This window comes from Lampris incognitus, chromosome 1 (assembly GCF_029633865.1).
Source record: "Lampris incognitus isolate fLamInc1 chromosome 1, fLamInc1.hap2, whole genome shotgun sequence".
NCBI classification, from domain to species: Eukaryota; Metazoa; Chordata; class Actinopteri; order Lampriformes; family Lampridae; genus Lampris; species Lampris incognitus.
Genome location: NC_079211.1, coordinates 96,155,883 through 96,182,810, shown reverse-complemented (window position 1 = coordinate 96,182,810; position 26,928 = coordinate 96,155,883). Strand labels below are relative to the sequence as shown.

Sequence of the window (26,928 nt, the reverse complement as noted above, 5' to 3'; positions counted from 1 at the left end):
ACAGAAGTGGTGACAAGTGATGCCGCTCCCCTGTGATAAATACTATTTCTAAATTCAAAAAAACCATTTGCTGTTCTACCATATTTTCATTGCTGTCTATCATATTTCAATCGTGTAAGTCAACTTAAGGTTGAAGGATAGGAGAGCGGACTGCCAAACCACTGCAGCAGAGAAAAGAGCTCAACTGAAACATGTGGCAGGTTTATGGAGTGCTAGCGCAAAGAGAGAGACAAGAATAAGAGAGAAAAAGAGAGAGCGAGCGAGAGAGAGAGAGAGAGAGAGAGATACAAAAGCAGACAAGGAAAGAGTGAGGGCATCTAGCCCACAGAAAGTGATGGTCTAGAGAACAACCACCACCACTGCGCAGGCTAAGTCCCACATAACACTCCTCCAACTCTCCCACGTGGCTCCGTCCCTTCAAACGACTGCATGCCTTCAGGAACATCCAACCAGAGACCAAGTTTAAGTCACAGACAGTTATAGCACACAAGAATGTACTGTATGCTAAATGGTGGCTAAAAGGTCACATTTTCATAATGAAGTCAGCATTGCGCACATTGACCGTGTCTCCTCAACATACTGCATCGCTTTAAACACTTTCGATCCCTTGTCTAACGGACAAAAGCAGATGGCAACAGTTAAATTTACACAATTATTTCCCCTCCTCCTCTTTTATGAAAATTTATGACGTACTTGATGGCTTGACATCGGATAACGATGCGGTCCCCCATGTGCTCTTTGGGACAGTCTGGGATGGGCCTGATCTCCACTGCATCTTCCTGAAACACAGAGCATGTTTCAGATGAAGCAAAACAAGCAAAACAACGTATTTGGTAAGTTTCTTTTCATTTGTATGTGCATAATATGTCTGTCGTACAAGATGGTATCAGAGCTTTGTCTTTGTAAGTGTGAATACAGACATATTTCTTGCATGTGTAGGTGATGGAGTGGGTAAATGTGTGTGTGTGTCTCTACTGTATGTGTGGACGCCTCTGTGTCTCACCTCATCTGCTGGTGGGTACAGAGCAAAGAGTTCAGGGTGCCGGTTTCTCCACCGTGCCTCCTGGTTGAAGCAATCCAACTCCTCGTGACTTCTGAAGCGCAGCAGTCCCTCCACCCGTGGGTCGGGGGTCAAACACCGCAGGTCAAAGTCAGTGGAGGTCAGTATCTTGCCACAGTCATCACTCAACCTCGCCAGAGGGGGAGACTTAGCCTGGGACACAGTCAGAAAGACAGGGATGTTGGTGGAAAAGGATTTCATTTGACTTTATTCATATTTTTTGGGATGGGGGTGGGGGGGGTTAGAGTGAGTGGATTAAATAGTAATGAGACATGATGGAGGGAGGTGGAATGAGCAGATTAATGGAGAGAGATGGAAGATGGAGTGATCTGGAAAAGATAAAAGTGAGGGGGATGAAGGGGGAAAAAGACAACATGTATTCATGAATATTATTATAGCCAGAATACATGAAAATTGGAGTATAGTGTCAGGCATACTACTATATCAGTGGATTTTTGGCAAAATCCTTTGTCCTCTTTAACAAATACTGTTTTAAGGGCATATGATTAAAGGACTGGATTTGATGAAAAGCCAGCACAAATCTCCCATTTAGAACTGTCCATCCTGTGACTAAGTGTTAAAAACTTAAGTATAATATTTGAAAAATGCAATAAAATAATTTAGGAGGAGCCCATTATAATTCCTGGCTCAGTAATAGTTAACACGCATCAGCTCACTGAAAAAAAATCTGAGCCTATTAGCCAGAAGAATCAGGAAGAAGTCTCTTAACTCAACCGGTATTGGAGCCATATGAAATTACTCACTTTGCTACAGGGTGGGCCATAACCTCTCCACTCTCATACTATGTTCTGCTCTGAATCTCCCCTCTCACCACCCCTCCCTGTGTTGCTTTCAACCCTTCATCTGTCTTGCAGGCCAAGATGGACCAAGCTGCCACCCTAGACAGACTAGACTTCGTTGGGCAAGCAAGCTCAAGGAGACCATCACATGATGACCCCCAAGCTATAGATGAAGCAGATCGGAGTGGTGCAAAACAGAGACTAAGATTGGAATGACAATAGCCCTGTTCTTCCTCTCTCTACCACTCTCTCTCTGGCCTGTGGATGATGTGAAGCTTGCAGATGGAACAAGGGCCCTTGGTTGGGGTGATTAACCAGAATTGGCAGGGAAGGGGTAAGAGCTGGGGCCCAGTCGGGTGGTGGTGGTGAAGGATGACTGGTCTGCTCGCTGGTGGCTGGGAAAGAGAAAGACTTGAACTTGGATTGGCTGAGACTATTTGATGCTGGGAGCTAGGGATTTGGCCAGGATAAGACAGAGAGGCTGGAAGAAAGGACAGGAACTTGGCTACAAATATGGCAGAGGACTAAGGCGAGGAATTGGTAATGACAGCAGAGGAGTGAAGCTGGCTTAAAGGGGACTGGGTGGAGAAGAAACTGGAATGGTTAAAAGTCATGAAATCTATGAAGTTACAGAGTAGAAAAAGAACAGAAGAGAAAGGGATACAGTGGTACTCTTCAATATACAATATATTTTGCACCGTTTCCCTATAACTTAGACGATCATTAGGTTTCACTCATTCTGTTATAACTCAAGTATTAATCATATATATTCTACACTATACTGCCAATTGTGTAATTGTTTAGTTCCTCATTGAGCGATTATTGCAAAATCTGTTATCGCTTGTCTACTCTGTCCACGCCACACCTAATGCATGTCTATCCATCCTGGAAATGGGGGGAATAGTGTGATCCTCCCATGCGCTACGTCCCCCTGGCCAATCTCCTCACCGTCAGGTGAAAAGAAGCGGCTGGGGACTCCTCGTGTATCGGAGGAGGCATGTGGTAGCCTGCAGACCTCCCCGGATCGGCAGAGGGGGTGGAGTAACGACTGGGACGGCTCAGAAGAGTGGGGTAATTGGCCAGATGCAATTGGGGAGAAAAGGGGGGGAAATTCCAAAAAGAATAAATAAATCTGACTTGATTTGAGTACAACAGAACACAAAAATCAAGCTGATACACATCTAGGTGTACGGCTCGGTGGGAGGGTGGGGTTATAAGATTGGTGACTTGCTGTATTCAGACAGCCTGGGTAAACATAAATGGGAAGGTGCCAGTGGAGAGAGAGAGCGACAGGAATGACAAAACACCAGTGTGTTCTGTGCCACAGACCCCCTCCCTTCCCCTTTCTCACACCACATTCATTTATCCACCGCTCCCACACTCTCCCAGTGCGGTTGTTCTCTAGCATTTCTCTCTGGTCATGAGCAGCATGGGACACCATTCTCTACTCACGTTAATGTTTCCCCTTCACTAAAGGGACATTTTAGCCATGACGCTACCAAGTTGACATTCAATATCAGAAAAAAAATAAGCCCCCCCTTTTTTTTTTTTGCATATCCACAAAGGAAAGCACATTTAAAAGCAACTCAAAAAGGATTCAATATTTGATAAGTACGCACTTTGCAGTCCCACACATCTTGACATCGATGTTCTAGTAGGAACTACCAGTGCTTCCTGTCACATGTTTTTTGTTTGTTTTTTTGTTCTTATCCATAAAGCAACCTCTGTGTCGACAGTTTGCATTCCAAACTGCATTCAAGAATCTGGTCCTGGCACTCAAAAAAAATGATAAAACTGCTCCTTGACTCCAAGGACAGATTAGCGGCCGATTTCTACGTGGGGCTTAAATCCCGACTTCTTAGACCTTTACAGGGAGTGAGCCAAATGAGAAACTGAATCCTCACCCTCGGCACAAAGCTCAGTCAAGACATTGTTCTTGTCCCGCTGGGTTGACCAGAAGTAGACAGGTGACCCAATTTCTGTGCCAACCCATATTTCAAGAGACTCGGGGTTAAAATGAATATATACAAAGGGCTTTTCCTTACTGGCGTTTTGATGGTCCCTTCAGTCAAATTCTGGTTACACTGAAATTGGTATTTCACCCCTTTGGCACCTAAGAAGGTGTGTGTGTGTGTATATATATATATAAAATGTGCATGTAATGAATGTTTCAATGCAACAACAGTTGTGTTGGTGCTTCTTACTGGAATCTCTTGTTCTGGCTGGTCGTCTGACTCGAAAGTCTGTTTTTGAAGGAGTTTGTGCAGGCCAGCCCGCTCGGAATATGCAGTCCAGCCATCCCCCTGGCACCTTCACACACAGACACACATATCGAAACATTACATGCAGAACCACAACAGACACGGTTACTACTGATACACCTCTGCAGTCCTAACAGAAGTTGATAACAGATTCGATTTTTCCCACCATTACTACAACAGAACAAGGGCTTACACAAGACAGTGATTCTGTGTGTGTGTGTGTGTGTGTGTGCATGCATGCGTGCGAGCTGTGATAAGTAAGAAAGGTGTGTGCAGTGTTTATCTGGTTCTCGCCGTCCTTTGATGCATTTTTCGCTCCGCAGACGCCTTGCAGCGGTGACAGGTGCCATCTGGATTATATCTCAGTGGAGTTCAAACAAAGAATACCTCACACTGCCCATTCTGATAGGTCAAACAGGTGTTCAGCCATGTTTTATAAGAGCCAACACCTCGTCAGTTTATGTGAAAACTTAAAAGTGGATTCAAAACTATGCAGTGGTGAACGGGGGGGGGGGCTGTTAAACAAATCTTTCCTCGATAATGTCTCCCGTTTTCTTTTTTCTTGCACATGCACACGTGGCGAGTCCAGAAAAACGGCACACTACCTGAACCGAGACTGTACAAAAACGATGGGGTAACACTTAATCTGAAGGGGTGCACATAATACCGATATGACACACAGTCATAACCACGACATGACACCCGTCATGATCATGAGCGAGTCTTTCTGAATGTTTACGACTATTGTCATTAGCTGTTACTTGCATTGGCAATAACTGCAGCATGTTAGGGGGTAATCCCAATTTTAATGCACGATGCGGAGGAGAAGAACCACCCGATGCGAAGCAGGGGTGGTTGCCTCAGCCAAGTGGGACCTTGCTGGGGATTATCCCGCTTATACTGTGGGGTCACTTACTAATCAAAATAAAAGCACTCACGTATCTTTTGTTGAATGTGGACTCAGAACTGAAAGGTCGTGAAGCAAAAGTTAGCCGCTACGCTAAAGCTTTGAATGTTTATCGGTCTTGCAATTAATTCATTCTGTTGCTATGGTTAAACAGCAAATTTGAGGCCAGCGCATTACTTTAGAACAGTAATTAAACTTGAGCTAGGGGCGTTCGGGTAGCGTAGCGGTCTATTCCGTTGTCTACCAACACAGGGACCGCCGGTTTAAATCCCCATGTTACCGCCGGCTTGGTCAGGAGTCTCTACGGACACAATTGGCCGTGTCTGTGGGTGGGAACCCGGATGTGGGTATATGTCCTGGTCGCTGAGCTAGCGCATCCTCTGGTCGGTGGCGATGCCTGTTTGAGGGGGAGGGGGAACTGGGGGGACAAGCGTGATCCTCCCACCCGCTACATCCCCCTGGTGAAACTCCTCACCGTCAGGTGAAAAGAAGTGGCTGGCGGCTCCACATGTATCGGAGGAGGCATGTGGTAGTCTGCAGCCCTCCCCGGATCGACAGAGGGGGTGGAGCAGCAACCGGGACAGCTCGGAAAAGTGGGGTAATTGGACGGGTACCATTGGGGAGAAAAAAAAACCCAACAAAAAACCAGGGGTACACGGTGGTGTAGCGGTCTAAGCACTGGCTTAGTGTGGATGCAGTTGCCCACTGGCCCCGGTCTCGTCAGATCCAACTATGGCGGGACTCGATGAAGCAGCAATAATCGGCAACGCTGTCTTCGGGAGGGGGGCGGAGTCGGCTTGTGTTCGTCACGTGAATGCGCCTCTGTGTGTGTCGGAAAAAGCAGTGGTTCGGCCTGGAGTCGCCTTGTCACCAAAGTGGCGAGGCGTCTCCTTCGAGACTGCCGGCCGGAGAGACGCAGTTGGCGAACGCACGCAGTACGAGGGTGGGTGTTTGAACTAGAATAGGGATTGATTGGCCACTAAATTGGGAGGAAAAATCAGAAATAAATAATAAATTTAGAGGAAAAAAAAAAAACTTTGAGCGGAATTATGGTTGCATTATGCGGACCCTTAAGCCAATCAGAGATGAGTATTCTCCGTGACTATGGTACAAATTAGCTAGGATACCTAAGACACATTCTTCTCAGACACTTTATGAAAATGACACGCTGTGAATATGCCGTGTACACTGTGTCATCATTATCAAACCTTTAACTACAGAAGACTACATTCTTCCAGGTTATATAGGTATATACCAGCTTGCCCATATAATGGTCCTGCTTGAAAAAACATTCCAGACCAGTGTCTGTGGACCGGTTTTGAGCAAAAAACGAAAAAAGATGCATCAGCTGTGTATCCACATGGCCAATAAATGTATTTTACATTGCACAATTAGTATTTTTACTATATTTTCACACCTGGGCCTATCAAGGTGCCAGTCAATGATGTGGAAGGTCAGAAAAAGGAGGGCCTAGTCAAGGCTTTATTCATCGTTGTTTTTTGAGGTCATCACTACCCATGTGCAGACCATTAACATTCTAACTTTGAAGTGTTTGTAGATGTTTTTTTGAGGACAATATACCTTCTGGAGACCACAAGCCATGGCTGGGTGTAACTTCGAACACAGTCTCTCACATGGGGATCCAACTCCACTCTATAAAAGACGGGAAAGAGGAGGAGAGTTGAGAAAGATATTTCTAAATATGCACGCACACGCATGGGTGCAGGCATGTACACGCGAGCATACAGACACGCAGTGATGCTCTGATATTCACAACTCTGCATTCTTAAAATCGGTTCTACTATGGTCAAGATGTGGGAAAGGTGAAATCCTGCAATGAGATAAAAGGGCTGGGAATCAGCAGGTACTTCCTGATTCGGTCAAAGAAATTTGAATCAATTCATCTGAACTGACTCAACTTTCTTTGATTTTTACCCCCCCCCCTTTTTTCTGCCCAATTGTACTTGGCCAATTACCCCACTCTTCCGAGCCGCCCCGGTCGCTGCTCCACCCCCCTCTGCTGATCCAGGGAGGGTTGCAGACTACTGCATGCCTCCACCGATACATGTAGAGTCACCAGCTGCTTCTTTTCACCTGACAGTGAGGAGTTTCACCAGGGGGACGTAGTGCGTGGGAGGATCACGCTATTCCCCCCCAGTTCTCCCTCCCCCCTCAAGTGGCGAGGCGACTCCTTCGAGACTGCCGGCCGGAGAGACGCAGTTGGCGAACGCATGCAGTACGAGGGTGGGTGTTTGAACTAAAACAGGGATTGATTGGCCACTAAATTGTGAGAAAAGGGGAAAAATCAGAATTTATTAAAAAATGATATTTTAGTGCAGATTCAATACATATTGCGCCCCCCCCATAATCACAAAATTATTAACATCGTGATATTTGACGGAAAAAAACCCAGAAGAAGCTGAACAAGATTATGCATTTGTTATGATTATGCACTCATGTGGTTATGCACGAGTGCATAATCATAACAAATTAAAAGATTATGCACTCATGTGGCCTGGCTACATGAGTATGCTTCCATTAGTAAACATTCATGCTACTGAAATTCAAACACGGAGATAGGTAGAAATCATTACATCAAGCCTTTTCACATTATCTGTTTATTGTGCTTCAACATTTCAATTCTGGGGAAAAGCTGTGATATTGAAATCGTCACGGCTTAGTCTCATGATTTTGCACTGAATTGATATTGCCCCTTCCACCCCTTATTAGATAACACACTTTGACAGCACAATTTCACGCTGACTGAAAGCTTTGAAACACATTCATGATGTCCAGCAAAAATGTTCCTGATTCTTGATCAGCAATGAATTGCTCAGTTACACCGTATATCCTCTAGGTAAATGCTAAAACATAGGCCCATGGAGACGTTAATAGTCCGAGGCCCTCTATGACTAAACCTTCAGTTGCTGAATGAATTGAATCGATTCAGTGTTCCTCTGGGTCCCTGCCTTATCCACATGGACTCGTGACCTATCTTGGGCCCTGAACCAGACATTTAAATAAAGTGGAAAAAAAAGAAATGTGCCATGAAGTCAAGTTTCCCCAGATCGAGATTCAATATGAAGTGAACTGTGAGAAGCGTCGAGAGTTACAGTACTGGTCGGTGCAGCCTGTGACCCACCCATCCTCGGGGACGGAGTGCCGGATGGTGCGGCACTCCTTCTCCACCTCCTCCACTTTCAGGTCATCGTTGGGAAAGTCTCCTATTTCCTGCATCAGGGCCGAGTCTCCGCCTTGCACCTGGGACATCAGGAACTCCTCAAAGTCCAGGGGCTCCACCGCCTCATATGACTGAGGCTGGGAAGGAAGGGAAATGGAGAGAGGAATGAGAGGCATTGGGGTTGGGAGGGAAGAAAATGGGGATAAGGACACAGAGATGGAAAGAAACACGACAAGGCAGAGACAGACAGAACACAGACAATAGGAAAGGAAATACTCATTATTAGGATGCAAAGCACAAAATAACCTAGAACTAGTGGAAAGGAGAGATATGCACTTTACAGACATGAAAAGGTCAGTTTATAGTTTCCGCAATTTCTGATCACTGCCAATACTTAAATCTGACGGTTGGGCAAAAAGACTTCATTGTTCTTGTGCTTGTATAACTACTCCAGCATGCAGGCATGGGAACATTGTAATGACGTTTATTACATTTTTAGACAAAACAATGATTGGAATAAGGACATTCAATAATGTTGCCATGACAACTGAGCCAGCAATGGGGTCCTAGTTCAATAGAAATTCAAGTCTCGGCCCCTATCGCATGACAGGTCACTCATTGCTCAAGGTTTTGAACAAAAGATGTTGCGACCATTGCGCGTGGTAACGCTGGCCTTGAAGTGGCAAAGGATGTGACACTTAATGTGCCATGTATGGTGGGGGGGGTCAGCTTTAATGTTAACAGTCATAGTACTGGACCTTGTTATAGGAGTGCATAGATAAGAAGCATACCCAGACCATAATAATCAACAAAACAAAAGAGAGAATGAAAAGCCATAGAGATTAATCATTCCCGAAGAGCCATAGGGTGCTTAAAGAGACTTGGTATATAGCCCTCAGTCATATCTGCATATCCCAGACCCAGACAAAAGGGAGAAAGAAAAGAAAGGGTGAAAGGAAGGAGGGATAGGAGAAGATGACCATCTTTTAACTCACCCCCCCCCCCCACACACACACATGTTGAGGAATAAGGGGCTCAAGTACAAGCATAAATAGAAACTGGAACAAACTGGCCCGTATAAGATAGTAAATGAGAACTGGTCCACCACAAGGATCGGGTCCCCGGGCGCAAACAGAGCAGTGCCAGGAGGATTGCCGTGACGTGTACATCGGAGAAACCAAACAGATGCTGGCCAAGAGGATGGCACAACACAGAAGAGCTAACGCGTCAGGCCAGGACTCCACAGTCTACACCCATCTACAGGCCAGTGGCCACTCTTTCAAGGATGAGGATGTGCACTTCCTTGATAGGGAGGAACGCTGGTCTGAACGGGGAGTCAAAGAAGCCTTCTATGTAAAGAGGGAACGGCCATGACTGAACCGGGGGGCTAAGAGTACAGCTGTCACCATCTTACAATGCTGTGATGGCAACTATTCCCCAATCCTCTGTGAATAGTGCACATGACCATTGTAACTCTAGTTAATGATCACAGCTTTTTGCATATGAAACCAGTCGTTATGCCACTGTATTGTTTATAAGGGTCAGGGTTACCTGCAGTCAGCTGAGACTGAAGAGGTCACTAATGCCCCTTTTCCACTGCATGGTACTGGCTCGACTCAACTCTACTCACTTTTTTGGTTTTTCATTGGGCAAAAGTTAGGGATAGTACCTGGTACCAGGTCCTTTTTTTGGTACCACCTCCATCGAGGTTCCAAGTGAGCTGAGCCGATACTAAAAGGTGACGTGAAAATAGCACTACAAATAAAGAAATAAAATACAATAAATAAAATATAAATATATATGTATTTAAATATAAATAAAATCTTTAAAAAAAAACTTGTCAACACGCCCACAAATGACCAGTGGGGCTTCGCCATGAGGGGATACTATCTGCAGTGGAAAACGAAATCCCAAAGAGTAAAGCGAGTAGAGTCGAACAGAGTAGAGTCAGTTTGAGCCAGTACCATGCAGTGGAAAAGGGGCATAAGAGTGATGAAATGTATCTGTCAATAAACATATCCAGATGAACCGATTCAACTTTCTTTGACAGTAAATGAAGTTGTTTTTTTTTTTTTGCAGGCCTATATTTAGATAAAAACTTTACAGACGATCCATGGGCAACATAAACTACAGAGTACTTCAGCAGCACAACAGACCAAATCAAAGGCTACAATCAAACATGCACCTAACAGGAAGAAAACCCAACTAGCCCAATTAGATGTATTGTTGCAACCACGAACACAGACAATGGTACGACTTCCAACAGGCACAGAGTTAGACAGACATGCCTTTTATTGCCAGAGAGCGTTCTTAGACAACTACAGTTGATGCAAATTACAAAGACCCCTTCCATAGTGCCCATATTTCCCTATGTGGGCTAGTTATAGATTAGTGGCATGAAAAGACACCTTCATGGAGCAGGTGTTTCTGTGGAAAAAAAAAAGCGGTAAATCTGATTATAACCAAAAGATTGTGGCTGGTTGAGCCCAAAAAGTAGACTCTACTGGAATCAACTTAAAACCAGAATATATTGGCCTAGAAAGCTGCATGCACAACCTTGCACATAGCCATAATAGTGAAGTCTTTTTTAAAGCCTCTTATGAAATGGTACAGTTTGAGAACAGAATCACTGTAAGCAAGTCCACAGGGAACTGTATAGCTCTCTGATTATTGCACAATGAGCCAAGTTTCTGCACATGCAAAGTGTTTTCACAGCAGACAGGTAGTGTGCAAACCCATCAAAAGAGGGAGCGTCAGAAAGTGTGCATGCAACAAAAAAAAAAACGAACGAAAGAATGAATGAGCTACACGAGAAAAGAGGCATACACCCTGATAGATTATGCAGACACAAATCTTGTTTCAGTGCACAGAGACAATAGCTAAATCTAACTAACTAACTAACTAACTAGCCAGAAACAGGATGAGACACAGCTGTAATGAAGTAGGGAAAGTGGAGTGGAATTTTATTTGCTCTCAGACATGTTTTTACAAATCATTCGGCGCCAAAGGGGTGCTTTTCACCATCCATGGCACTTGGGAGGAAATTGTGACACTAGTGCACAGAAAAGACAGACAAACAGAATAGCTACCACTACGGTTAATAACGGCTTACAGGTGAACTATTAGGTGAAGCCTACAGCACAAACCGAGGCTATTTGGGGAGCAGTGAATCCAGATGCCAGGTCTAGACTAAGTTCCTTATGAATGCTCTTTATGTATTATGTATGCTCCTTATGTTCCTTACATTCTTATGGAGGTCAAATCCTTTTCCCATTTATGTGACTTTCTTTCTGCATCAGTCTCGAGAATCATGCTAGACAGTCCTCCTACTAACCCCATTTTTTTCCTGTGCTTCGTAGGGCACAGTCAAGCTAACAAATGCAAATCTATGGAGTCATGTTGTATGTAATCATGCAGCCAGCAGCCGGCAGCTATCTCATGGCCATATCAGCAGGGGACACATCTATAGGCTCAAATGTGATATTTGCTTTGCAACATTTTACAGCAATGGAGGTGGGCATTTTTTTTTATGTTTTTTTGTTTTGTTTTGTTTTTTTGGAGGTGGTCAATCTTACCCTGTGCGGTAATTGTTTGAATCTGAAGTAAAAAGATGTGCAGACAACACAAAGGTCAACAAAATAACGTTAAAATTGTTGACAATAGCAAAATATTCCACTTCACCCCAAGTATACAGGTCCCTCAGGGCAACAGCCATTGACCAAACTATCTAGAAAAACCACATAGATTCAAAGTCTGCAGGTGAAAATACATAAATGCAAGGTGCTAATGAAAGAAAACATCCTACTCCAACACAACCTCATTTGTGACACGTGATTTATGACACAAAATACCAATCAAATATAACAATGGATCTTCCTCTAAAGCATCACTAAATGACAGGTGTGGTCATAAAGAAATTAAACTTACCCCGCCGAATACTGAAAACTGCAAAGTAAAACGGAAGTATACAAAATGGCGCACTCCGGATACAGGAACCTACAATGTATGCCTACTGTTGGTTAACGCGCCTGCAAAAAAAAAAAACACCCGGCAGAGGCCTTTTCCAGACCGACCCTTATCCCTAGAACCCGAGTACTTCGGTAGATCTAAAAGAAGTGGATTAGTATAACCAATGCACTGAGCAGTTTTTCCAGCCTGTCAGAGACAAGGGTGGAGCTGACATGGACGGCTCGCGGATATTTGGTGTTTTCAGATCTGCTGAAGTTTTCAAGCGGAGAGTCTGGTGGTTTAGAATTGAGATGGGGAAACCGCTAGAGGAAGTGACATCAGCAAGGCCTCCCTCCATCAACTGGTATGTCAACAGACAGGAACAGAAACTACAAGGACACAGACATGCTGTGTGTTAGAACATCAGTGAACACGCGCACAACACAGTCGCACACACGCACGCATGCATGCATGCGTGCACTTCACAGACAGGGATTGCACACAGCTTTTCACTTAATCCATCAATTTGTATATTAGACCTACAAAAAATGACAGTGATCACCCAACATTCCTCATTTGGGCACTAAAAATAGCACAGGGCATTATAATAATCAGCATAGTGATCCACATCCCAACTGAAAAAACAAATGCCCCCTTTGCAGCTGTGCTAGACACATCTGCTGAATAATGATGCACCATGGGAGAATATCATCCTGAAGATTATGGTATTAAAATCCCTCTCCCGAATCCCAAATCCAGCCATATTAAAGATTTGCCTGTGCAAGCTGCAAGGTAAACAGCGCACCCCCCCCCCATCCCTCCTTCCCCCATTCCAGTGCTTGTCAGTAGCCAAGGCACCGACCTATTTTTCAAACAGGTTAGCGATTAACCACAGAGCAAGCTACAGGCTGGGGAGGGATGGATGGGACAAGCGCTCTTCGTCAGTCCCCCTCAGCTGACTTAGCACAAGGATCAACATCGCTGGGGAAAATATCAAAGACCCATGCGTCAGTCGATCATGCAGGAACATATGTTGAGCGACTTAACGTCTAAAAGCTAACAGAGAAGTATTAGAGCGTTTATCATAACCAGAGGGGTGAGGATGTGGGGGGGGGGGGGGGGGGGCAGGAGCTAAAGAGGTAATGTGAGAGCACAGAAAAAAAATGGGAGGATAGAAAATCCAATATAGAGTTGGAGACAGAGGGCCACAGGGTACCATGTAGTGAAAACCAATCCCTCCACAGGATTATTGTGCATCATTATGCCTTTTTTTTTCTACTTTTGGATCAGAGGAATCAGACTCTCCCATACATCATACGACAAGAAAACCACCCCTCACAATAACACTCAATACACTGGAGAAACTAGAGGATTTTTGATGTAGTTAAGTATTTTACTTATCTATTAGGCTTGTATTTTCCCACTAATGTATCAAATGGGTGGCTTCGGTAAATTGATGCATCTTTAGTGGTGAGCTACTGGAGAAAGGACAACGAAAGGAAAACAATTTCTCTCAGAAGAAATGTTCAGTAACTAGCCAACGTGTCACGGCACCAGTCATGTATTGGGCATCCTACAGCTAATATGCTTTAGCCAATCCTTCGTTCTGCTCCTCTTCATCATGTCATGGTGTGTTCATCCGGACAGCGATGTTGTGCAGCATATAGCTGTTGCAACAATGACTGCACAACACGCTGATGGAGTGAAGTGCAGGACAACCACAAGCTGCTGTTTTTAAAGGGAAGTTCCGAGTTCCATACAGAAGCTTCATGTACGGACATTATTTGATGAAAAACTGTTAACACCTCAGTGAAGTGTTTGTGAAACTGACAACCCTCTTGTTCAGAGGGTGTTAAGAATTGTTGCTCCTAAATCTGAGGCAAGTTATAAATCTTGGATAAGGGGCACACATCTTGATCAGTAGAAAAGGAATTAGTCAAAACATGCATTAACATTAAACTCAGGACAGTTGGCTGGCCTGTTTAAATGTTGCACTGAGAAAAACACGCCTCTATAATGAACGAACCTTAGTAGGGTCACACTTAAAAATAAACTTTATCTCGGAGATATCGATATGGGAAATGAGACTCGGATGGCTTTGGACCATAGCGAGAGTCAGAGATATGCGGTCCAGTTATCGATGAAGGCCATCGCTAGAGAGAAGACGCTATTCTGGTGCCAGGTTGTTATTAATATAATAGTCTGGTTTCTCTTCCCGGAAGGGAGGCAATACCCTGTTATGATACTGGTACCAGTTGCTCAGAGTATACTGACCTTCTGATCACACATAATAGATATAGAATCAAAGGGATTCTTTGGTATCAATTCTGAATTTAAAGTCTGTTTTTGTCCTTTTTCAAGTGCATAACCAAGCCATTATAATAAAGAAACAAGATAGATAGAGACAGAAGAATTAATCAATTGGAGCTGTCATTTCATTTTTGATTTAGCAGCTAATTTAACTGAAAATGGCTTCAATTGGTAGCATTACTAATTAAAACAAGCCTGTAGTTAATGGTACCTATGTATTAACAAACTAACTGCACTCAATGAAACATGTCGATAACATTAAGTTGTTTTAAGGTCACTAGAGGTCAAGTGCAGAAACCCATCTCAGCCATTCTGGAAATTAAGAATAAAGACATTTCAAAAAGTCAAGGGTCTCTATATGAAGGAGCTCACCATAATAAAGCACACTGAGGCCGAAGCGTTGGAGTTGGTCCGACTGTGATAGGAGCCATGGTTCCCACTGAAGTGTCGCCTAATTTCTGCAGACGAATGTCTGTGGGGGGGGAAAAAAAGGTGCTCAAACATACAAATTTTGTAGCCTCTTATCAGAAAGCAGAATAATAATTACAGTTATATCATTCATATTGCAGTATTGGAATTACGCATTATCGATAGGCTCGGTGTATTCCGGTCTTCACATTCCATATAGGAAAAAAGAAGTAGGCCTGTGAAACATGTATTAAAACTGGGCGACAAAGCAATAAGTTCTGCAAACTTCATGTAACATCCAGACAATGCATCCTTATGTGAGCGGCAACAGCAATTACACTATTGTTCACGTTGGCATTAGTGTGCACATTGGTACTATGTGGCGATTCCATTCAAACTATTGTTTACCCTCTACAGACAGACAGCTCTGCTGGCTGTGTACAAGCTGTGTCAAGCTGGCAGCCATATAAACAGCAGCATTAATATGGTGCCCTGATTTAAGAGTCAGACCAAGCAGAAAATCATTATGACAGAGTGGAGTGGAGCGGCATTCACAAATATTCTACAATGTGTGTGCCTGTGTGTGTAAGCCCCTGTAGCTCTCTCCAAAAAGAAGGGAAAAGAAGCAGAACTGACACTAACAAGAAGAGAGCCAGTGTCCCGACTTGTTGTGCACATCTCATCGCTCTACAATGCCGAGCTAAAGCGCAGTCGTATTTCTTTAATTAATCTACCATATCATTGGACCACAACCAAACCGACACAGTAACAGCTTTATACTCTGGCCGCTCAATGATGAAAGGCCACTCGGCAGCTCGCCTGCCTTTGTGTTGGTCTGTGTGTCTGTTTGCCTCTGCGTGCAAGCATGTATACGTGGGTTTAGTCTGCAAACTTGAGAGAGTGTGCGAGGGCGTGGGTCAGCAGCAGTCCTTTGCAGAGTTTGAGGGTAGAGAGGGTCTTCATCAAATAGGTCATATTCCCGTCGACCTCCCTGGTGACCAATCTCTCACATTCATTAAGAATCCATGGCCATTGTTAGGATGGCCCTGCTCCTAATTACTGCCACCAACTCATCAACACTAACGTAGTGGAGGGACGCCAGCATGTCAGAACCACCGAAGCCACTAGCAAAGTCATGGAGGTTGTGAAATCTGACGAGACAAATTTCAACTAGACTAACCATCTAAAAGCTTTATCGTCATACCTTCATTCTTAAAGCAACAATATGCAACTTTTTTTTACCTTAAAGTAACAGCTTCAAAATCATTTTGACGGTACGCTGACTTGTAATAGGGAGAATTTTGCCTCTTTCATTCCCAACCTGCACCCCAAACACCTTCTTTTTGCACTATGTAACTTGGGTTGAGTGGGTACAATCCAACGCGAGCGTTATTTTTTTTTCCTAGGTTGGCGAAGTCTTGACCCATCCTACTCTGCCCCTGACTGGCTAATACTCGTTGGTTGGTAGCATGAGTAGTGAGATTGGTTAGGATTAGGGTAAGAATATCAGGGTAAGCCAGTCAGGGGTAGAGTAGGGCGGGACATGAATTCGCCATGCTAGGAAAAAAATAAAAAATATTGCTAGCAGGAGATCATACCCACCCAACCCAAGTTAAATAATGCAAGAACAGGCGTTCAGGGCATGGAGTGGGAATGAAAGAGGTACCATTCTCCTGATTACAAGTAAGTGTACCATCAAAATGATTTTAAAGCTGTCTTTATGCATGCTCAATAATCCAGGTAAGGAAATCACAGAAAGATGAATCAGTTCATTTGGACACAACGTTTATTGAGCTACGTTTCATCGCTCGTCTAAGTGACCTCTTCAGTCTTAACTGACCCCCTTATAAACAATACAGTGGCATAACAACCGAAACCAGTGATCGGTTTCATTTGCGAACTGCCGTGACCATTAACTAGAGTTACAATGGCAATGTGTACTATTAACAGAGGATTGGGGAATAGTTGCGAGCACAGCATTGTAAGATGGTGACAGATGTCCCCCCTTGGTTCAGGGATGGTCGTTCCCTCTTCACATTAGAGGGCCTCTTTGACTACCCGTTCAAACCAGCATTCCTCCCTATCAAGGATGTGCACATGACACCCTTATCCTTGGAGTGGCCACTGGCCTGTAGATGGGTGTAGACTGCGGAGTCCTGGCCTGATGTGTTAGCTCTTCTGTGTTGTGCTGTGATTGCAACCATTCCCCAATCCTCTGGAATAGTACACATGGTCATTGCAATTTGCATATGAAACCGATTGTTGTTTTCGGTTGTTAGGGCGGCACGGTGGCCCAGTGGTTAGCGCTGTCGCCTCACAGCAAGAAGGTCCTGGGTTCGAACCCCAGGCCGTCCCAGGTCCTTTCTGTGTGGAGTTTGCATGTTCTCCCCGTCTCTGCGTGGGTTTCCTCCGGGTGCTCCGGTTTCCTCCCACCCTCAAAAAGACATGCATGTTAAGGGTTAATACTCCTGCCTGTGCCCCTGAGCAAGGCAATGGAAAGAAGAACTGGAGTTGGTCCCCAGGCGCTTCAGCTGCCCACTGCTCCTATACAATAGGATGGGTTAAATGCAGAGAACAAATTCGTTGTAACAACACAATTCGCTGTACGAATACGATGGCAAAATAAAATGGCGTTCTTCTTATGCCACTGTATTGTTTATTAGGGTGGCGATACCTGCAGTCAGTTGAGACTGAAGAGGTCACTTAGGCGAGTGATGAAACACATCTCAATAAATGTTGTGTCCAGATGAACTGATTCAACTTTGTGATTTTAAAGCTGTTACTTTAAGGCGAAAACAAGTCGTTGTAATGTTGCTTTAAGAGTCAAGAAATGCCGGTTAGTTTCTTCAATTTCTACCCAAGGTTTTCGTCGACATTTTTACAACTGACTCTCAAGGTTTGTTGCCATAGACGGCAGTATCTACTGAAATTATGAGTCCAACAACACACTTCCCCCTCCCTTCTGTTGTAAATATAATGTGTATGTTACCACATACCAAGGAAGGTCAAGCCATGGGTGGGATTGACAGCAGTCAAATTTGCGCAAAGAGTAAAGTTCATTGTTGTGTGAGTCAGCAGTGCCATGTGTGTGTGTGTGTGTGTGTGTGTGGATAGATAGATAAATAGATAGATATTTTGACCGCCTTGTTCCACTGATATTAAAAATTCCTCTTATACCTGGCCAGAGATGCTGCATCATGACAACACTGCAAGTAGCATACAATCAACACACCAGAATGCGCATGTCAAAAATGCAATTAAATGTCAAAAGAAGGTTATTATGGCACTCGTACACATGCTGATAAGCCCAGCCAGCAAAAATAAACACCAGTGGATCTGCATATCTACATTACCAACTTTCACCCACATACCGAGACAACAACAGAGTTGTGTTATGCAACACTCATTAGTCCACACCTCACCCTGAACTGAAAGCTGCACATTTCTGTCCACATTTCACAATTTGACGGAAAGAAGCTCACACACACACACACACACACACACACACACACACACACACACACACACACACACACACACACACACACACACACACACACACACACACCTGGTAGCTTGACAACTGAGCTGCTCGGATTGGAGAACACTTTGCTCGAGCGTGGTGGTTGTTAAGTGATGGAAAAGGCCAACCCCCCAACCCTATCCACCCTCTAGGAAATAAAACAAAATGAAACCCAAACACACTCACACATCATTTGTGTCCCTCCCACTCTTTACTTCTTGAAGTATTAGGGTACCATTGTTCTACCGCCTATGAATGAATGACTAAAAAAGGAAGGAAATGTGCCCAACTGTACTCCATTTCAGTGCAACGTCTAAAATCACGTGAGGCATAATTCAACAATTTACACAGAAATATGAGACACCTTGTAGTACGTATCTGCCCTACAGTCAGATTTCTTCCTGCTGGAATTTACTGGTCTCAGACATTTAGCTGACTATGAAAGAAGCAAATAAGTATGTCTTCTTCCAAGGGCAGATTTCACAGTGGGTGTACTGAGCTTTTAGGACCTAAGACCGTTCAAACACAATAAAAACTTTCTCATAACTTGACGGGGTCTACGTCTGAACGACTCGTGCCCTTGCCTCTGGTCTGAGCCAATTACCACCCTGCCATGACCAGCAGGCAAAAACAGCTCATGGCAGACGTATGTAGAAACCAGTACGAACACAAAACACACATCTCAAGTGCCATATGCGAGTGCATACAGTATAGATGCGCACACACAAATGCGCCCGTGCACGTGCACACACATACACACACACACACACACACTGTCTATAAAAGACTAGGCGGGTAAGGTAATCAGCTTTTGCCAGCAGAGCAAGGCATTATTTTACGACTGGTAGACAAACAGCTTGACATGACAGACAGTATCTGTCATTCTCTTTAATGGGCCAGTGCCTTGGCATTCATTGTTACATAAAACTAAAGCTGTTCCTGCCAGGGAGACAAAAAAAAAGAAGCAGAGCCTTGGGATTCGGTCATTTAGGGAACACTGTTGCCAAAGCAGATTGAGTCATAAGCAAGGTCTATTTTGTGTCTTAAATAACATGTTTGCCGGAATCACTTATGTATTTTAAATTCTTGAATTGAGTCAACCCGAATAGGCTGTTTCAAAGGAACCAATACGTCGCTGTCAGTTAACCTACGGTGGTGGAACAAAAAGGTCGAGAGCGTTGGCTACTCAGGGTCAGAGTTTAAACAGGGAGATTGCTGCAAAACCCAGACACAACTCCCTCCTCCAGCACACGGCCGTCACTGTAAAAACAGCAGCTTACTGGAGCTGAGAGCTTTGGTGAAAGTAGTTTCTGCTGGGTCCCCTCCCCACCCCCACCACCAAAGCAGAGATTTTGTGGACTTTGAACATGACCATAATGACATTCCCCTGGAGACATATTCTGCCCCCTCTGCTCATTTGATCAGACGGAGTCCTCCTGAAATATGGCGTGAACGGGGCCCACATCAGCAAATCAGCAGACTGCAATCGCATTGAGTGATGCACGAGGGGGTCCCCGAACTTCCTGAAGTAACAATTCAAGCTAAAGGTCAGCAACTGCAAATGTGCAAGCAAGCAACAAAAGAGCATTCAGCACTTTTAATCCTGCCGTTCACAGTATGCGGTGTGCTCTAGGGGGTGTTCTCCTTGAAGAACCACAATCATCTGCTGGCTTTGCCAAACATCAGTCACTCATAACACAACAACAGCTTTCTTATGCGCGTTGGTTGATCTGGCCATCCTCGTCACAGTGTGTAATCAGGCCAGTGGTAGTATATCCTAATGTGATCACATAATTTACATAACGTTGGTTTTCTGCATACGACTTGTATCCCTAATTTAGGCCACATATCAACAGCTGACGCCGCTCTTTAAATAGTATGAAAATACCCTAATAAACCCAGGATGGCGCCAAGCCATAGAAAATACATGGCAAATCGATAATGACTGGGTGTCAACAGCAAAACTGGTTCTCCTCAATGACTTACAAGCGCAGTGTTTCCCCTAGAATTCTTTTCAGGCCTGTCGGTAAGCACCGAAAAAAAAAACCCTAAACAGACGAGAGGCGAGGGATGGCATATTGGCATGTTCAGCTTTCGTCAGATGGCGCAGCAGGTGGTCTCTGCAATTCATATTTGTGTTCAAATTTTTGTTCGCTCGGTATATTCAAGACTTAAAACAACGTGATCACAAGGAGAGGGTGACAATAAGCTGCATTTATCGCACAAGATTTTAAAATATATAAATAAAATAGAAATATTAATTAAAAAGAAACTGCGTAACCTATGACCTTAGCCGCAAAAAAAAATAGCACATCATTCCTTAGCTTGGAATAAAAAGTCACCATAGTATGGACATTTTTTGGCTGCATGGTGGCGCAGTGGTTAGCGCGGTCGCCTCAAAGCAAGAAGGTCCAGGGTTTGAGCCCTGGGGTACTCCAACCTCTGTCCTCTGTGTGGAGTTTGCATGTTCTGCCCGTGTGCCTGCGTGGGTTTCCTCCGGGTGCTCGGGTTTCCTCCCACAGTCCAAAGACATGTAGGTCAGGTGAATCGGCCGTACTAAAGTTGTCCCTAGGTGTGAATGTGTCGGCCCTGTGATGGTCTGGCGGCCTGTCCAGGGTGTCTCCCCGCCTGCCGCCCAATGACTGCTGGGATAGGCCCCGGCATCCCCGCGACCCTGATTGGGATAAGCGGCTTGGATAATGGATGGATTGAAATTTTTTTGGAGAAATGTTTTGGAGAAAAACATTAACATATTTGATAGCGTGTACCCCGCATTAGAGCTTTTTCCTCTTTTTAGTCGGCGCCATGCTCAGGTTAGCTAACCTGCATCCCATACGATCGCGCTCTCGCTACGCAGTAATTCAAAGGGGCTCTGATAGCAGTGGCACTCGCGTTGCGTTGAGTTTCCCAGGCAACGACTCTGAGGTCGACTCACGTTTCGGAACAGCGCCGCTCAGAGACTCCCAAACGCAACTGATCATTGATTTCTGAATGAATGGATATTTGAGAAGTATCTAGCTTAGGCCTGCAAGACAGGGGTGGAATATGTAGGGGCATAGCAGGACTCCCATCACTTGCCCCAACCTTAACCTCCCAACCTTAACCTCAGCGGGGGGGGTCTTGAACTGACAAGCGGGTGTTTCTGTACTGATATGGGCATGTGCTATACTTTGGGGGCGTCCCTTGTATATTGCGCCTCTTTTGCAGTCCACAGATGGATACTGTTGGAATTTTTGGTATTTAAAAAAAAAAGAAGATTTTATTGGCCTGGGGTGGGGTTCTCGTTGGCCTAGTGGCCTGCCGGGCCTGTATAATTGTAGGGGAAAACACTGAAGCGCGACTTAGCCTGTCGCTAAAAGGTTTTTGCAAGACCCCAAACTGTGATGATAAATTCACACATAGTTTTGCAACAATGAGCGCATCTTCCTTTGCAATAATTACCAATTTCCTTTGTCTCTTTCATAACATACAGACAGGACACCAAAAGTCGATTAGGGTTACACTTACAAAAAAAAGCTGCACACTGCTAGGTGGATGTGAAGTTGCCATTACTGCTGAAGGCATCTTTCCTGCAACTTATTAGGCCCGATGACAACAAGCTCGTCTCGTTCGTTTATCCAGGAAGACTGTCGGACTCAGCTTTTTTTCCTTTTGGACCCCCCCCCATTTTCTCCCCAATTGTATCTGTCCAATTACCCCACTCTTCCGAGCCGTCCCGGTCGCTGCTCCACCCCCTCTGCTGATCCGGGGAGGGCTGCAGACTACCACATGCTTCCTTCGATACACGTGGAGTCGCCAGCTGCTTCTTTTCACCTGACAGTGAGGAGTTTCGCAAGGGGGACGTAGCACGTGGGAGGATCACGCCATTCCCCCCAGTTCCCCCTCCCCCCTGAACAGGCGCCCCGACCGACCAGAGGAGGCGCTAGTACAGCGACCAGGAAACATACTCACATCCAGCTTCCCACCCGCAGACACGGCCAATTGTGTCAGTAGGGACGCCCGGCCAAGCCGGCAGTAACACGGGGATTCGAACTGGCGAGCCTCATGCTGGTAGGCAACGGAATAGACTGCCATGCTACCGGGACACCCTGGACTCAGCTTTTACATTCCAATATAGCCTAAAACAAATATCCCATTACACACTGACATGAAAAACAATATCACGTACCGTACAGTGTTTATTACTGCCCTTTGTAAAAGGACTGCCCCTGGTTTGCCGATTTATCCACAGATTCGTAAAAATCGCTACCTTCTTCACTGAGTAGGACTTTTTTAGCGAAGTAGCTGTTTGATTATTTTTCAAAAAGCGCATCTCTGGCCACTCTAGACATATTGACATTAGATAAACACCTGAAGAATAACCCTGAAAGGCAGGGTCATAGTATGGGAAAATGGATCTGGACGATTTATCAATTAAGTGGACTTTGATTAGTCAGCAAAATGTTATAGGTCAATCGTGAGTTCACTGTTGAGACCTGTCAATAATACTTACACACAAAGTCACTGAATGTCATTGGAACTGAAAATCTGATTCATGCCAGACAGCGATAGTTCCTCAACTATATGCCGGCACGGTACAGGAGCACTGGTATATTGATGAGCCCTAGACCCAGTGAGATTACATTTTCTCAGGTTGGGTTCCAACCTGAAACGTCTTAACAGCACCCGCACCAGAGAAAATACACATTGTTTTCTGTCAGGTCAGGCTGCCCGTGCAGGCCTGCACTTGCTTAGTGTGCATAGAACGTCTATCAGCATTTCTGGAACCATTACCCAGCATTCCTCAGAGTACAGAAGGTTTCATTAGCACATTATCGCTTTGGCAATATCACATCACATCGTGCTAAGAAAAAAAAAAAAGAGGATCTGATAGGCAAACCTATAATTACACCGAGGGTTAAATATAGTTATGTTCAGGGTTCACGCTTTAACTCCCACCCCGGGCACATAGCTCCGTCAGGCAGTCAATTATCATTATCAATAGTCATTCTGCTGAAAGTCGGCGACTTTCCAAATCTGCATCTAAACAGTCTTAACAACACAAAAAAAAAAGGGGGGGGGAGAAGACTCCTCCCCCGACTTATCTGGGAACACAGGAAAACCGAGAGGTGTGGTGGACATGACAAGGGGGAAGGCAGACCAATGGGACGCCTCCACTGTGTCTCATCATATGCCTGCAGACTTAATGGATCGACGCGCTATCAGCACCATCGCCGCTTGGCGTCACAAGGAAAGGAAGCACACACACACACACACACACACACAAACACAGGCGAGGGGGAGAGTGGCTGGAAGAAACTTCAGATAGAAGGTGCTTCATGCGGAAGTTAAACGCTCCAAGACGCCCATTTATCAAGGGGTCTTTCAGACTTTTAACGTGGATTTTAGACAGCTTGCCCACCCAGAAAGCTCAACAGTCAACCCAGATGTCACTGGCCCAAACTCTGAGGAAATCTAATGAAATGTGACACGGGTCTCCTGCTACTCAAAGAGTTTTGAATGACAGAGGCCCCCCTGTCCACAGCTGTGCTCACACCTGCTACCATATGCTATTGAGCAACATTCAAAAGCAGGATGTTAAGTGTGCAAATGGACAACCATGCAAAAATGTAGCTTCACACATATTCTATCTAGCCGCCAAAATTATAAATACCCGTTGTGCTGCAGTTTGGGTCTTTTTTGTGTCGTGATTTTTTTCAACATGTTTTACGGTTCTCTTTCATTCCCACTCTGTCTGGGTGATGGAAAAAAAAGAAGAGTTTCCTGACTTAAACTGCCATTAAGGAAAAGTGAAGTGAAACCTCACCGATGAAATGCCCAAAGGACAGGATTTCCTCCATGCTGCATCTTGACAGAGATTAATAGAGGAACTAAAGACAATACGTTGCAGGATATTTGATGACAAAGTAATGTAACATTAATAAATGAATCAATAATTGATTCATTTATTATAACCCAATTTCCCCTCGGGGGTGAATAAAGTATTCTGCTTCCGATTCTGAATAAATAAGTAAACACGTTAACAAAAGATGCACAGACATTGCATTATATTCTATGCTAAATAGGGTTTATTTCTGTGCTGCTGATCACAAATGTCTGAAGCGCTACTGATCACATGAACAAACTGCACACATCAGCTATGCAACATTTTGCAACCACCCAAGCCCGTTAACAACACTGTGCCATTACATCTGACATGAGGCAACGCGCCTTGCTGGCTCATCAATGGATTTAGACTGGGGCACAAGATGTTGTATCTCTCTCAGCAGCTGCGGTCAGCGCTATACAGGACAGGAGGGATGATTTCCCCTGGCTTTTGAACAAGCTTAGGTGGTGGGGTCACTGCCGTGGCAGGTTTGGTTCAGGGCTGTTGGACGAGACTATAGGAGCACACAAACCGATGTGCACTAAAGACTACATATAGGAGCCCTTTCAGACACACTACAAGGGGGGGGAAAGAGCACTAAATGTAACTTATAAATGCATTATATAAGCAAACAGTAAAGCTCTACCAAAACCAGGGGCGGATCTACAGGGTGGCAACAGGGGTGGCAGCTGCCACCTCTGGGACACAGTCTTGCCACCCCATTTATAAATCAGATAATATGTTTTTAAAGTATATTTTATGTACATGCATGGTGAAGGTCAATGAGACTCGCACCAAACTCATCTCAAACAGAAGTCGCCGATTTAGAATCCCCCTCCCCCTCACAGGCGCGGATCTACGGGGTGGCAAAGGGGTGGCAGCTGCCACCTCTGGGACACAGTCTTGCCACCCCTTTGCCACCCCAGGAAAAAATCTCTAGATCCACCACTGACCAAAACACAATACTTTTCCACATTTAAATGTTGGAAAAACCCTTAGAGTGGCAGAAAAACCTTGTAGGGGGGGGTCGATGGGGAAGAGTTGATTGAACCTCGCCGGCTATGTATTTTAGAGGAAATCTGAGGTAAAACAACAGTTTGTCTTCCCACTGACCTAAAGAAATTTGACAAAAAAAAAAAAAACCAAAACACCACAGCTCAACATTTTCCACTTCACTGGCGATTTTCACACTATGGACGAGAGACTGCAAATGAACTCAATTGCACCCTGGTGATATGTAGTGTAACATCGTGCAGCAAATGGCCGGACTTGCCCCCCCCCCCCTGAATTGCTGTCGGGCGACAAAAACGAAGGGAAGCTTTATAGGAGTGCGTACCACATAAGCACGACACACAATGGACTCCCATGTGCAGTGCTTCCTCCACACCTGGCCGGTGCCACAGCAGGAACTCTCCTCACATCCCTCCTCGTTTACCAACTGTGGGCTCCGCAGGCCTCACGCTTACTCACATCCACCCCCCCACCCACTTATGACGACACAATACCAGATATAGAGACCGCATGTAGAGGAAATATAGCTGACATAAATAGCACAGGTTATAGATTTAGTCATGTTGCCAGTCACCGGCTATTCCCTATGGGGGTTTTGTTTTGTTACATTGTGTCAATCGTGGCACCTAAAAGGACACTGAAACGGCGACACCACAGCACATAAAACACAACCATCACGTATGATTTAACAGACATTAAAAAAAAAAAAGTTGAACACCTTCAATAGGCTGCTCGAAAACAGACCCCTCGAGGCTGGTTTTGTAGTCCCGGACCAAGCTGGAAAGCGAACAAACGCGGGTTTTATTAACAGTCGGGACGTGCGGCCGCCTGTCTGGCGTCCGCCTTTCCGAACCCTCATGACAGCTCCCTCCTGATTCCAGAACGTTTGGTTTTTAGTTTGCCGAGGAGTTCGCGGTACACGCGCGCACGCACGCGCGCAAAGCAAAAAAAGAAAAAGAAAACAACCCGAGGTATAACAGCAGATCTCTCTCTCTCTCTCTTTACCTGTTGATTTTAAGAGCGAAAGCCCGTCGCTCCGCGCTCGCCAGAGAAGCCATTGGAAGTTCGGAGTTGGTTGTGGGGGGGTTTCGCAGCGCGGCGTTTCGCCGTTGCTCCTGCGTCTACCGACAACCGCGCTTCTAGTCCGCTGCCGCGCTCCTCATCCTCTGGGTGTAAACTTCCGTGTTTGAGCCATCCCGGGGAGAGACACGCGGACACCGCACGATAGGACAGGACGGGACACGGAGGGGAGGGGAGGGAATGGACCAGACATGCACGCTCTCGCCGAGATAAGCCCTCGCGCGTTTGCTTAACCAGCAGTCTGGATTCTCTCTCTCCCTCTTTGACACACACACACACACACACACACACACACACACACACACACACACACACACACACACACACACACACACACACACATTTCCTGCAAACGTAGTTTTTGGGGTGCGGTGATTGGAAAGAGAGAGAGAGAGAGAAAAGGTGTTCTGCCAGGTAAAGCAAAGCGTTTCCCATAATTAACGCATTCTCACAATTAATAAACATGAGAGACGCGTCGTTTTCTTTCGGTGTGTGTGTGTGTGTGTGGGGGGGGGGTCATAAACGTGCCAGCCTGCCATTCGAACTGTTGCGAGTTGCGTTCGAAAGGAGGCG

At 45.1% G+C, this 26,928-nt stretch overlaps 1 protein-coding gene across 1 annotated transcript in view; it reads right to left on the bottom strand.

The window, feature by feature from the left end:
• The window catches only part of dock8 (dedicator of cytokinesis 8), a 79,486-nt gene extending 52,994 nt beyond the window's left edge, over positions 1 to 26,492 (bottom strand). The window contains exons 1-7 of the mRNA XM_056296548.1: positions 26,281 to 26,492; positions 14,840 to 14,939; positions 8,171 to 8,346; positions 6,610 to 6,681; positions 4,065 to 4,170; positions 1,004 to 1,213; positions 694 to 779 (exon numbers count right to left, since the gene is read on the bottom strand). Coding sequence (XP_056152523.1) covers positions 694 to 779; positions 1,004 to 1,213; positions 4,065 to 4,170; positions 6,610 to 6,681; positions 8,171 to 8,346; positions 14,840 to 14,939; positions 26,281 to 26,333 — 803 coding nt within the window. The 5' untranslated portion in view covers positions 26,334 to 26,492. The remainder of the gene's footprint in view (positions 1 to 693; positions 780 to 1,003; positions 1,214 to 4,064; positions 4,171 to 6,609; positions 6,682 to 8,170; positions 8,347 to 14,839; positions 14,940 to 26,280) is intronic.
• Positions 26,493 to 26,928: the final 436 nt, after the last annotated feature.